Raw genomic sequence first — 13,812 nt, 5'->3', positions numbered from 1 at the left:
TTAGCCAAGCATGGTGGTGTTCGCTAGTAATCCCAGCCACTCGGAAGGCTGAGACAGGAGAATCGCTTGAACCCGGAAGGAGGAGGTTGTGGTGAGCCAAGGTTGCACCACTGCACTTCAGCCTGGGCAACAAGAGCAAAACTCTGTCTCCTAAAAAAAAGGCTGGGTGCAGTGGCCCATGCCTATAATCCTAGCACTCTGGGATGCTGAGGTGGGTGGATCATGACATGGTCAGGAGCTCAAGACCAGCCTGACCAAGATGGTGAGACCCCATCTTTACTAAAAATACAAAAATTATCCAGGCATAGAAGCAGGTGCCTGTAATCCCACCTACTTGGGAAGCTGAGGCAGAAGAATCACTTGAACCCAGGTGGCAGAGGTTGCAATGAACCAAGACTGTGCCACTGCATACCAGCCTGGTTAACAGAGATGAAAAAACAAAAAAACAAAATTTTTAAAAGATGTGTCTACTTCAGTCCAAATGCCTAAAAGATCAATACTTAACATGAATTTTAAGTCTCAGAGCCTATAATATGCACTGAAGGGGAAACAAAACAAATTTTATACCTAAACCTACCAAAAAGTCCAAGGAGAACAAAAATGACAAGAAGCTTTTATAAAATATGTCACAGGAAGCAACTAAGAGACATAAAGACAGATGCTGGTTCTCACATTCTCATTTCCTTAAGCAGCTTCTCTCATCCATTTTAACTTCTTCCTATCATAAAGGATGAATAAATTTTTTTTTTGAGACAGGGTGTTGTTGCTCTGTTGCCCAGACTGGAGTGCAGTGGTATGATCATGGATCACTGCAGCCTTGACGTCCTGGGCTCAAGCAACCCTCGCACCTCAGCCTCCTGAGTAGCTGAGACCACAGGCCCGTGCCACCACGCTTGGCGAAGAATAAGCAATCTTAACTGCAAAGTTTATATGCAAAAGGTCAAAAAACTGCAATTAATTAAATTAATGGGCCAGGCATGGTGGCTCACGCCTGTAATCCCAGCACTTTGGGAGGCTGAGGAGGGCGGATCACTTGAGGTCAGGAGCTTAAGACCAGCCTGGCCAACATGGTGAAACACTTTCTCTACCAAAAAAATACAAAAATGAGCTGGGTGTGGTGGTGCGTACCTGTAGTCCCAGTTACTTGGGAGGCTGAGGCACAAGAACCACCTGAACCTGGGAGGCAGAGGTTGCAGTGAGCTGAGATCGTGCCGTTGCACTCCTGCCTGGGCAAATGAGTGAGACCATGTCAAAAAAAAAAAAAACAAAAAAACAATTAATGGAATAAATGGAAAATACACATAAACTTCCCATAGACATATTTTTACTCAACCCATCAGGAAAAATAGATAATGGAAAGATTAATACAGCCCTAGTCACTTATATAACTTCCTGAAATTTTACACTACAGGAATGTTTGCTTACCTGCCATACACCCACAATTGCATTGGCTACTAATATGAGTAAAATTACAAAAGGTTCTACAAAGGCTGTAATTGTTTCTTCACCTTCTTCAAACCAAGCCAAAACCTAGAAGAGAAACGGCACATGTTAGAATGTATGTTGTTTTAGGTTTAATGTTGCTTTTTTAAAAAGTGGCTAGCACTGGCTGGGGGAGGTGGCTCCTGCCTATAATCCCAGCACTTGGGACGCTGAGGCATACAGATCATGTGAGGTCAGGAGTTCCAGACCAGCGTGCCCAAGATGGTGAAACCCTATCTCTACTAAAAATAAAAAAATAAGTTGCGTGTGGTGGCAGGTGCCTGTAATCCCAGCTATTCGGGAGGCTGAGGCAGGAGAATCACTTAAACCTAAGGAGGCCGAGGTTGCAGTCAGCCGAGGTCACGCCATTGCATTCCAGCCTGGGCAATAAGAGCAAAACTCTATCTCAAAAAAAAAAAAAAAAAAAAAAAAAAAAAAAAAAAAAAAAAAAGTGGCTAGCACTAAAAGGATTATGATACACAAAATCTATTTTCTTTCTCCAGAAACCAATAGTGGCAAAATACAATAACCAGCTATGTCTCGTTTATTAGAATTATTAGAAGTCAAAACTGTACTTCAGCTGGGCACAGTGGGTCACACCTGTAATCCCAGCACTTTGGGAGGCTGATGTGGGCAGATTACCTGAGGTCAGGAGTTCCAGACCAGCCCCGTCAACATGGCAAAACCCCATCTCTACTAAAAATACAAAAAAAAATAGCCAGGCATGGTGGCATGCCTGTAATCCCTGCTACTTGGGAGGCTGAGGCAAGAGAATCACTTGAACCTAGGAAGCAGAGGTTGCAATGAGCCAAGATCATGCCACCACACTCCAACCTGGGTGACAGAGTGGGACTTGGTCTCAAAAAAAAAAAAAAAATTAATAAATAAATAAAGAAAAGAAAAGCTGGGCATGGTGGATCACACCTGTAACCCTAGCACTTACGGAGGCTGAGGCAGTTGGATCACTTGAGGTCAGTAGTTTGAGACCAGCCTGGCCAACATGGTGAAACTATCTCTACTAGAAACACAAAAAATTAGCCAGGTGCAGTGGTGCACACCTGCAGTCCCAGCTACTTGGGAGGCTGAGGCAGGAGAATCACTTAAACCCGGGAGGTCAAGGTTGCAGTGAGCCGAGACTGCACCACTGCACTCCAGCCTGGCCACAGAGCAAGATTCCATGGGGGTGGGGGTGAACCTGCTTAAAATTAAAATGTTTGCATATTTCACAATAAAATCTTCTTTAAAAAGATCTACTTAGTGACCAGGCGCGGTGGCTCACGTCTGTAATCCCAGCACTTTGGGAGGCTGAGGCAGGTGAATCATGAGGTCAGGAGATTGAGACCAGCCTGGCCAACACGGTGAAACCCCATCTCTACTAAAAATACAAAAAAATAAGCTAGGCATGGTGGCACATGCCTACAGTCCCAGCTACTCGGGAAGCTGAGGGAGGAGAATCACCTGAACTGGGAGGTGGAGGTTGCAGTGAGCCAAGATTGTGCCACTGCACTCCAGGCTGGGCAAAAGAGCGAGACTCTGCCTCAAAAAAAAAAAAAAAAAAAAAAAAGATCTACTTGGTAAACCATGAAAGCACTCTTCCAAATGATTTATGGCAATAATGAATCCAAACGACTACATCTGTATTTAGTGGAATATTATACAGTGAACTTTTACACAAATCACACAAATAGCAAACAACCACGAAGACTGAGGCAATGTCCAATACAAATGCTGCAAGAAGGTAACCATGAATTAAGAAATATCAGTTTGAGCAGGATAAAGAAAACAAAAACAGGAGGCACCAGGACCACCAAGTCCTGACAGATGCCAATCATCACCAACATCCAGTGAGCTAGGGCAAGCAGAAAACCAGAATGAATATGACAAATGTTACTGTAAGCTTTCAACAGGGCATTCTAGTGTCAAGGCCAGGAGTAACGCCAGAATGAAAACTTCTCCAGGAAGTTGTAAATTGTGATAAATGCTGGATCACAGCTGCTCTGATACTAGACTTTCAAATATTGGCCAAGGAGAGCATATCAGAAATAAGAAACTTTAATTAGCTCTTGGGGGAGAAAAATTGCTCAACTTGAAGAGAAACTATGACCTTTTCAAAAGGTCAGTGAGGCATTAGCAACTGTAAGATAAGCTTCACACCTTGTTAAAGTGGGTATGAATTTCCCTCTTGGCAGTAATGCCTGGGGAACAAACTTAAAGTAATATCCCTTGACAGCTAGAGCAAAGGCAAAGACAATGGCAAGCAGCTGTGCGACTATCAGAGCAAACCTCTACTTTAGAATACTACAGCCCAAAATGAAGAACAACCATATCAGATCATGTCAGGCAGTCCTTCACAGTTCTGTTCTATTGACAAGAAACCTCCTGCCTTGTATAAGGAGAAAGAGGATTGCTGACAAAAGAATCCAGGAGATGGGGAGGGAGATAGGATAAGAGAAAGGGGAGGAAAACTGGATGAGTGACATTGATGAAATGCAAGATGACTTGTTGCAATATTATATTACTGTAGTTATGTGAGTTCATAATTATGGTTCATCAGAAGTTATACAAAGTATATTTATACAAGAAACTGGGAAAATGTTTCTAACAATCTTGACAATAGGTTGAACATAAAGAATGATCTGTTTCAGGCCGGACATGGTGGTTCACTCCTGTAATCTCAGCAATTTGGGAGACTGAAGTAGGCAGATCACCTGAGGTCAGAGTTCAAGACCAGTCTGACCAACATGGCGAAACCCTGCCTGTAATACAATACAAAAAAAATTAGCCGGGTATGGTGGCGGACACCTATAACCCCAGCCACTTGGGAAGCTGAGGCAGGAGAATTGCTTGAACCTGGGAGGCAGAGGGTACAGTGAGCCAAGACTGTGCCACTTGCTCTCCAGCCTGGGCAACAAGAGCAAAACTCCATGTCAAGGAAAAAAAAAAAAAAAAAAAAGAATAAGAGAATTATCTGTTTCAACTTGGTGAGGTGGCTCAAGCCTATAATCCCAACACTTTGGGAAAATCTCTTGAGGCCAGGAATTAGAGACCAGCCTGAGTAACATAGTGAGACCCTATCTGTATATATAAAAAAAAATTCTTTTAATTAGGCAGGCATGGCAGGGCATACCTGTAGTCTGATTACTCGGGAAGATTGCTTGAAACCAGGAGTTTGAGATTATAGTGAGCTATGATCATGCCACTACTACATTCCAGCCTAGGTGACGGACTGAGACTCTGTCTAGAAGAAAAAAAAAGGCCAGGTGTGGTGGCTCACACCTACACAGCTATTTGGGAGGCTCGGGTGGGAGAATCAGGCTTCAGCCCAGGTGTCTGAGGCTGCAGTGAGCTATGTTCACACCACTGCATTCCCCCCTGGGAGACAGTGAAATATAAAATTTTATCTCCAGAAAAAAATAAAATTTTAAATAATGTGTAAAAAGGATTATCTGGGTTGGGTACAGTGGCTCATGCCTGTAATCCCAGCACTTTAAGAAGCCAAGGCAGGCAGATCGCCTAAGGCCAGGAGTTGCAGACCAGCCTGGTAAACATGGCAAAACCCCATCTTTATTAAAAACACAAAGATTAGCCAGGTGTGGTGACACACACCAGTAATCCCCACTTCTTGGGAGGCTGAGGCATGAGAATTACTTGAAGCTGGGAGGCGGAGGTTGCAGCGAGCCAAGATCACACCACTGCACTTGGGCGACAGAGAAGGATTCAGTTTCAAAACAAAAAAAGAGCAAGAAGGTAACGAACTTCATGAACAGCAGCAAAGAAAAGTGGAAGAAAAGACCACTGCCCCATAGTTCTAGACATAAACAGTGTTTCTTCTTCCCTTTGCTTTGCCCTAAGTACAGTAATACCTGTCTTCTGGGACTTACACTATCAAACAAGTTCAATGCTTCAAATATGCCAGTATTATTCAAGCTAACCACTTGCTAATGAACATTCACCTACATTAAACTACTTAAAATAAAGAATAGGGTATCTACCAATTATTATCCACAAGCTTAATCTCTGTACAGCACTGAAATGCTATACAACACTGTACTGCATTACACTTCTGATAAGTATAATAAAGCAAGCAAATCTGTTGTTGGTTTTGAGAGTCTCACTTTGTCGCTCAGGCTGGAGTGCAGTGAGTGGCACAATCTCGGTTCACTGCAACCTCCACCTCCCAGGTTCAAGTGATTCTCCTGCCTCAGCCTCCCAAGTAGGTGGGATTACAGGCACCCACCACCACCCACCACCCACCACCACGCCCGGCTAATTTTTGTATTTTTAGAGGCAAGATTTACCATGTTGGCCAGGCTGGTCTCGAACTCTTGGCCTCAAAGGATCCACCCACCTCGGCCTCCCAAAGAGCTGGGATTACAGGTGTGAGCTACTGTGCCTGGCCAAATAAAGCAAAAAAAAAAATTTTTTTTTTGAGACGGAGTTTCAAAAAAACTCCTGTGTCAGCCTCCCGAGTAGCTGGGACTATAGGCGCGCACCACCATGCCCAGCTAATTTTTGTATTTTTAGTAGAGATGGGGTTTCACCTCATTGACCAGGATGGTCTCGATCTCTTGACCTCGTGATCCACCCGCCTCGGCCTCCCAGAGTGCTGGGATTATAGGCGTGAGCCACCGCGCCCGGCCAAATAAAGCAAATTTTAATCCAAGGTAAAAAGCAAGTTCTGCTGTAAACTGGGAGACAGTCATGATGTTGAGACTCAATGAAAGAAAAACAAAGTCCTTAAAAAGATCATAAGCACATTTTGCTTCTTGTACTATCAGAAACTCACACTGTGCCTTTGGGCCCTCAAACAATAAATGAAGAAACTCACATCTAGATTTTTTTTTTAAAAGAGGAAATGGAAATTAAACACTTTTCCAGAATGATACAAAGCATTACCAATAAATGTTACGATAATTTTGGGGGAAGGAAACAATTCTTTCAAGGATTAGTAAAACAGAAAAAAAAGAGCATGAATTAGAATTCATTCTCTTCTGAACCAGATATAAAGCTATGTAAAAACATTCAATTTTTTTCAAGTGTGAGAAAACAATCTTCTTTTTAAAAAGTACTCTAGGCCAGGCTCAGTGGCTCACACCTGTAATCCCAGCACTTTGGGAGGCTGAGGTGGGTGGATCACGAAGTCAAGAGATCGAGACTATCCTGGCCAACATGGTGAAACTCTTGTCTCCACTAAAAATATTAAAAAAAATTAGCTGGGTGTGGTGGCATGCGCCTGTAGTCCCAGCTACTCAAGAGGCTGAGGCAGGCGAATTGCTTGAACCGGGGAGGCGGAGGTTGCAGTGAGCTGAGATGGCACCGCTGCACTCCAACCTGGCGCAGGGCGATGGAGCGAGACTGTCTCAAAAAAAAAAAAAAAAAAAAAGTACTCTATTAAATTTACCTTTCATACCATTATCTTAAGAAAAGCTCTAAACTAGTCAGCAATTTGCCTTTATCGCATTTTTAAAATCAAAAATTAAAATAGTTACAGAAGAAAATTAAAATGACTACAAATGCAATATCAAATACTTTGTCTTCTGAGATACCACAGTAAAAAGATCTCATATGTTTTCAGAAAATTCTACTGAAACAAACTCACCCAAATATTTGTGACATCAAAAGCACTAACTCAGGCTGGGCATGGTGACTCATGCCTGTAATCTCAGCACTTCTGAAGGCCAAGGCAGCAGATCACATGAGGTCAGAAGTTTGAGACCAGCCTGACCAACATAACAAAACCCTGTCTCTACTAAAAGTACAAAAATTAGCTGGCCATGATGGCAGGCGCCTGTAATCCCAGCTACTTAGGAGGCTAAGGCAGGAGAGTCGCTTGAACCTGGGAGGTGGAGGTTGCAGTGGGCTGAGATTGTAGCACTGCACTCCAGCCTGGGCGACCAGTGCGAGACTCTACCTACCTGGGGCGGGGGGGCGGGTGGAGAAGGCACACTAACTCTAAGGAATGCTTTTCAAGAGGTTCTAGTAAGAACAGAGACACATGCAAATGGTCAAATGTAACCAAAAGGTTGAGAACTGCCACAGTCTGGAAAGTTTTACTAGTATTTTAAGGTCAATCTAAGTAGCTGACATGGGAAACGAGGGTGGAAGGAAGGTAGAGAAACCGATGTGAATTATTACCATATTAATTATGACTTTATGATTTAAACAGATGGGAGTGAGACCAACATAGCCCTAATGCCCACCTCCTTCAGGTCTTTTTCTCAAAGGTCACCTTCCTTGAGGACTTTCCTGACCACCCAATATGAAAACTATATCCCCTTTCACATACTCTGATATCTGAGCCCCTTGCTTTATTTTTCTCAACAGTATTATTCTCTAGGTAGGGGTCTTTGTCTGTTTTGTTCACTACTGTATCCCCAGTATCTGTGACAGGTACTCAATAAATATCTTAATGAAGCAGTCAAAGAGAGGAACAGGCAGGCATTCCAGTTACACAACCATATGATGTGTCTGTCACACTTACAACAAAGTTCGTAACCAAGAAGGGAATGGAAAGATAAAGTGATTGATAGAAGGGGGTCCTGAATGTCAAATTAAGCAATTTCTAATGTTCATATGCACTGGGAGATGAAGCTTACTTCTTTTAATCCAAGTGATCTTTTCAAAAAAAAACACTTTGGCCGATACTACAAATTAAACTCGATCCCTACAGGTCACAAACATAAAACATTAATGCAGCTTCTTATTCTATCCACAGCAAAATATTAACTATAATTAATAGTTTACTGCTTACATATTTGAAATAAATCACTAATATTCTTTTTAATTTGGCCATGACTTAATGATGCATGATGTATATAAGAATTGACTAGTCGCTTCTCCAAAAAAAGCCGAATATTCTACCATGTTTTTTCTGTTAAGTCAACAGGAATAAACAGATTGACACACAAAAAAGAATCAGCACTCTTTCTTTTAAAGATAAAGACAGGAGGAATGACATGCAGTGGCAGTACCAACCCCACTTGAAGAAAATCAACACAACAGGTCTTACAACTGCAATTCCTTGATCAAACAAACCAAAGCAAATTAATTCTTTAGAAGTACTCCCTAACCACTTTTCTCTTGCTATTTACCAGCTCAAATAAAAATGTAACATATCTCATTTCCTCAGTAATAACTCCACGTAGTTACCAAAAAGAACTCAAATTTCAACTCCAAACCATAGCTCTATAATGCTCCCAAAAGCCATGGTCCTACCGTATTAAAAAAACTAAAGCATTTATTTAAAAACTTGTTTGAAATGCCTACAAACTATAAGCCTCTAATTATTTCAAAGTAAACAAAAACAAAACTCACACACATTATTAATTTAAAATGCTAATATAAAGTCACTCAAACTGGCCACTGAAGAGACCCTATACAACCCCAATAGTAACACCAGTGCCATGGTTTCGCACAATGCTTCGACTTGTAATGCATAGAATTCAGTAAAAATGTATTTTACTTCTGGCTTGTATACATCAGCTGATTAACCTCTAAGAAGTTCCCAATGACCTTATCAGACCCCAGTATTTAACTGCCAACGCTAAGACTATTTCAGAATTACGTACCCAGTTAAATAAAAATCTTACACTACCTCCAAATATGTCATTAATTTTGCCCCATGACAAACTATAGTTAATCAGACAGCTCTACTCATTTCCCTTAATTGGTAAAATTGCATCCATTTTCTGGGGAAAATTTTTTTAATCCATCAAGGAAAAACAGATACGTCAGAGATACATTGTCAGTGATCGACTCAACTCTGAATGGATGCTATGTAAGTGCCCATGTTAATCAATGAAAACCACAAAAAGGGTTCTTGGGGACTGAATTCTTAATGGCTACACACCACTTGGCTAATAAGGCATAATAAAGTTTCATGGCAGGATTTATGTAAAAATTATTCCAAAAATTTATTTCCTGCCACCACTATCTACTTAAAAGATTGGGTATAAAATTAATCTTTCCCTCATTGGAACGAAATAAATGCCCACTGCTTTATTTCATTCTCAAAATAGCCCCCTATGGTGTGGTTGTTATAAAGACTGAGGCTGACCCCTGGGACATGCATACATATATGTACAAAAATGAAACCGTGAAGTTTTGTCCATTTTGTCTTAACTAGAAAGAAGTATTGCATTGGGCGAATTTCACTTGTCATCATGGTGTTTGTAAGATTACTGTAATTGAATAATAAAAGGCATCTCATGCTGTTAGGATTAGGAACATCTGTGTCCTATTCATGATCATTTTTAGGAAAACTACCAGCCTATAGCCCAAGAAAAAAAAATGCAACAAAAAATTAATACTGAACATTAAAAAAAAGTTGATAACCTAGAAATATACTTGCCACCCCAACACCTTTTTCCTGCTGTAGTTCTTTGCATTTCACTAGTTTCTTAGCAACAATATAGAACTCAAGTGGGTAAGCACACACAAGAAAAAACACCATGCTGGTTTTTTTCCTTTAAGATCTAGAACCAACTATACGAAACCTTGCTCTCAACCTAAGAATCACTTAAGACAGGGGTCCAATTTAGATAAATATACCACCCTAAAGGTCAGTGACCAAATTTGGTCAACAATGGTGCCATCACAGCCGTCATCGTCAGGAACAACTGTCACCTTGCCATTACCAGGAAGGGAAAGCAACTGGAATATTCCTTCTGTAAGTTCTATTTACAGACTACAAAGAGTCCAACATCATCTTAGTATGATCTTACAACACGATAACAATGGAAGAACCCCAAACAGAAAAGGCTTCCCAATGAAGAACTTTTTGATACTAAAAGCTGATAAACCACAAAAATTTATAAGACCATGCCACACTCTGGGGCAATTCCTAACTGCACTGTAAATGTCAAGCATTTATTATCTGAATACCAATGGCTTCAAGTATTGTAATTTTAAAATACCCAGATTGTTTTTAAACATGAAACACAGATCATATCTCCTAATATGTTTTCGCTCAATGAACATCATTTGTTTTCTGATTTACCTATGAAATACTTTCAGCTTTTTGGGGGAAATAAAATATATATTTTTTATACTTACAAAAGATATACATGCTGCCAGTAATAAAATCCTAACTAGCAAGTCTTCAAACTGCTCAATCACAAGTTCCAGCAAGGTTTTTCCTGTTAGAAAAGACACGTGTTGTAATTGTCATTTTACCACCAGCACACCAACAGAGAAAAAAGAAACACATGTTAAGATTACCTTCTTCAGCCGGTAACTCTGCAGAATGTAGAAATTCGCCCAGGCAATGTGTCAAGAGAGAGGTTAAAAAAAGAGAGAGACATTTTAGTACTCCGTCTTTCTAAAAAGAACTGCTATAATTCTAAGCATCAATTTTTTTTAAAAAATAGACCTGGCTATAGGAATAACCGACTTTTTTTTTTTTTTTTTTTTTGAAAGCATACAACAAGAGTATCCCAAGGAAGCAGGCACTCCTTGTAATCAATGGCCTGAGGTCTACCCCGAAGCGTGAAATCACTTAGGGCTCCTGAACCAGAGTGGTTTCAGCGATGTCATCACTTCTGCCAGATGTGTAACTTTGAGTAAGACAAGAACGGTCAGAGGCTTTCCCAACGACCTCGACGCCTCATAAATCGGTAGGGGACGAGAAAACGTCTCGCCGGGCTCCCCGCTGCAGGAGCCTCGTTCCTCCCTCCACCCGGCCTGGCTGCTGTTGGAGAGCCATGCGCGCCGGGAAGGTCAAGGGCCCGAGACGCGAGGAGGTCTAGGGGAGGCGAGGCGAGGCGAGGCCCGCAGCCCCTCTCCCCGCCGCGGGAAGGGCGCGCGGGCCCGACCCTCCGTCCGCAGCCGTCGGCGGGCGCGGAGCCGAAGCCCACGAGGTGGAACCGGGTCAGCCATCTTCCCTGGCTCTCCGGCCCGCGCCAGGCCCCCGCAGCCGAGCGCCGGGCACCGGGCACCTACCGTTGGAGCCCCATCTCTCCTTGAGCTTCTTGACCTGCTCCAGGCTCAGCCCCGTGCTCTCGTTGACACCGAAGTGGCCCAGCACCTCCTCCACTGTCTTTGTGTGCGCGTTCTCCATGGCTTCGGGGGCCCGGCCGGCCTCGCCTCTAGTCCCCGCGGCCTCCTCGCCTCCGCCTCGCACTCGGGCCGCGGGCTCGTGCAACCCCGGGAGCCCAGGCGCGGACGGGCGCGCTCCCCTCCTCCTCCTGCCGCCGCTTCCGCCTCGCCGGGCGCTGAATCACCTCGCGCCCCCTCCCCCAGACAACCGCCCCTCGCGCGACCCGGAGCTCCGCCGCGGGTGGGGGGCTCCTGACCCTCCCTCCTCTCGCCAGAAGGGAGGGCCTCCCTCGCCCTCAGCTGCCTGCCGGGAGCGCAGGCCGCGGCCCCCGAGCCCCCTCCCCGCTCTCTAAAGACGATCAGAGGCCCCGCCCGGGCCGGAGGAGGGGGCGCCCGGCCGACCCTTGAGGGCGGAACGCGGCGAAGGAGGCGAGCAGGCGGGGCGGTGCGCGGCAAGATCGCCCGGGTCTCTCAGCCCCGCACACCCGACAGCGGCGGAAGAAACTGCGGCGGAGGAGAAGGAGGTGGCGTCGGGGACGGCTCCGCGGCGGCTGCTCTAATAGCATTTATCGGCCGCTGCCTCCCCTCTCGCCGCTGCCGCGGCATGTGGACGCCGCTCATTGGCCGAGAGCGCCCAGCGCGGCGCGGGCGGCACGGCCCCGCCCCCTTCCCCCGGCTCCCTCCTCCCGCGCGCCTGGCGCCCACGCCGCCGCGCAGGCCCCGCCCACTCCCGCGCGCCGCCTCTAGGAACCCGGATCGAGGCCGCGCGCGCCGCGGCCCCGGGGCTGGCGGAGGAGAAACGGGGCACCGTTCTCGGCGTGTGCGGTTCTCGGGCTCGTCCACCTGCAGGCGCAGGGTGGGACGCTCACAGTGGGCTCCCTGCACTCGCTGCCCTGTGGCCGGTGGGAGGATGGAAGGCGACTCGGAGGAGCTAGGAGCGCGGTCCACGCGGGGCGTTCTCGAAGCGCGCTCTGGCTGGTGTCCTTGGCTCGCCTCCTCGCCCTCGGTCGCCCGGGTTGCGCTCTGCATCCTAATCAGTCTCCTTCAGAGCCCCCCTCAGGAACCAAGGGGAGTAATTCCGCAGTTCCCTTCCCACACAGCCCAAATCCTTCATCTGTCGCCTCGGGAACACCGCATCCCACACCCCCGCCGCCTGCTCCTTCGCACGCCAACCCCGATTCTTTCCCAGCGGATTCTGGGCCCTGACGAGGAAACCCCCCTCTCAGGGGAGGGAGGAGAGTTGATTTTATTATTAATAGCTCGTGCATCGCTTGATAGGTGTCTGCATGGAAGTCACAGGTCACGCCGCTGGAGCTGCCACACAGCAGCTAGACTTGGGCTAGGAGGTGCTTCGCTGTGGCTTTCAGATGAAGGCCGTTTCGTAGACTCACTTCCCAGAGAGGAAAAAAGGGGACCTGAATCCAAAGTCTGCTCTTAAGCCACAGATGATTTGCTCTGCTCGGGTGGGTTGTACAAAGCGCGAGTCGCCGCAGGATAAAGATAATTTTGCCAACATAAAGAAGCTACATTACTTAACAAGGGGATGGGAAATTGCATGGAATTCATGAACAAAATATGAACATATTCGCTTCACAAAGAAGAGCAGCTTTCTTCAGGGAGTAGATTGCAGAATGAAGCATTTGGTCCACTCTTGTGTTTAGCAATAATGCACCAACCAGATGAGCAAAAGCAGAGCAGAAAAATCACCTCAGTTGCCTCAAGTAGCTGGGCTTCAGGACTTAAGATAAATTCCTTCAACAGATGCAAATCACAGTGCATCACCCAGCTGAAAAAAATCAGGCACGTCATGTCATTTAATTATTTCCAAGGAGTGGAGGTTGGCATGTAGTTTTGATTGATACTTGGAAAAGAACCAACAAAACCCTACACAAAACAAACAAAAAAATTTCTACTGTATGGCAACGCACTGAGAGAAGCAAGGTGGAAACTGGTTAGGTCACAGGATCAGAGCCTCTTCAGGAGGGGCACGTGACTGCACGGTGGGGGTGTGGTCTTGGAGGGCTGGCTGTTCTTGCCTCTGAGACCAGCTCTGCACCATTTCCTACCAATTCTTCTCCCTTACCTCATCTCTCTCTTTCAGGACCGATGCAAGCACTGCAGGCAGGCAGAAGGGTGGTTTGCCTTTCTCAGCCTGGAAATTATCTTTGGCATTTGATGTTGAATATTCTGTGCCACTGTCACTGCTTGGGGTTGTAAGCGCCTCCGGTGCAATTATGAGCTTCTGAAGGAGTTCCTGACCTCAGCCTTTGTATGGAATGCTCTTCTCACAGACCT

The 13,812-nt window shown here is 45.3% G+C and overlaps 1 protein-coding gene across 12 annotated transcripts in view; it reads right to left on the bottom strand.

Annotated features, from left to right (window-relative positions):
- ATP2A2 (ATPase sarcoplasmic/endoplasmic reticulum Ca2+ transporting 2) overlaps positions 1 to 12,060 on the bottom strand; it is a 74,550-nt gene extending 62,490 nt beyond the window's left edge. For 4 of the 12 annotated variants that reach the window (XR_013522106.1, XM_009004608.4, XM_002752996.6 and 1 more), the window contains exons 1-4: positions 11,422 to 12,060; positions 10,702 to 10,719; positions 10,537 to 10,619; positions 1,426 to 1,530 (exon numbers count right to left, since the gene is read on the bottom strand). Coding sequence is in view for 6 of the 12 variants with exons in the window: in XM_009004608.4 (XP_009002856.1) it covers positions 1,426 to 1,530; positions 10,537 to 10,619; positions 10,702 to 10,719; positions 11,422 to 11,539 (324 nt within the window). In the remaining 6 variants the exon portion in view is untranslated. Of the gene's footprint in view, positions 1 to 1,425; positions 1,531 to 10,536; positions 10,620 to 10,701; positions 10,720 to 10,904; positions 11,268 to 11,421 lie in introns of those variants that run through there. The other 8 variants (XR_013522107.1, XM_078337252.1, XM_078337253.1 and 5 more) reach the window with 4 other exon arrangements.
- Positions 12,061 to 13,812: the final 1,752 nt, after the last annotated feature.

The sequence above is a fragment of the Callithrix jacchus genome, chromosome 9, assembly GCF_049354715.1.
Source record: "Callithrix jacchus isolate 240 chromosome 9, calJac240_pri, whole genome shotgun sequence".
Classification (NCBI taxonomy): domain Eukaryota; kingdom Metazoa; phylum Chordata; class Mammalia; order Primates; family Cebidae; genus Callithrix; species Callithrix jacchus.
This window is presented reverse-complemented; position numbering and strand designations above follow the sequence as displayed.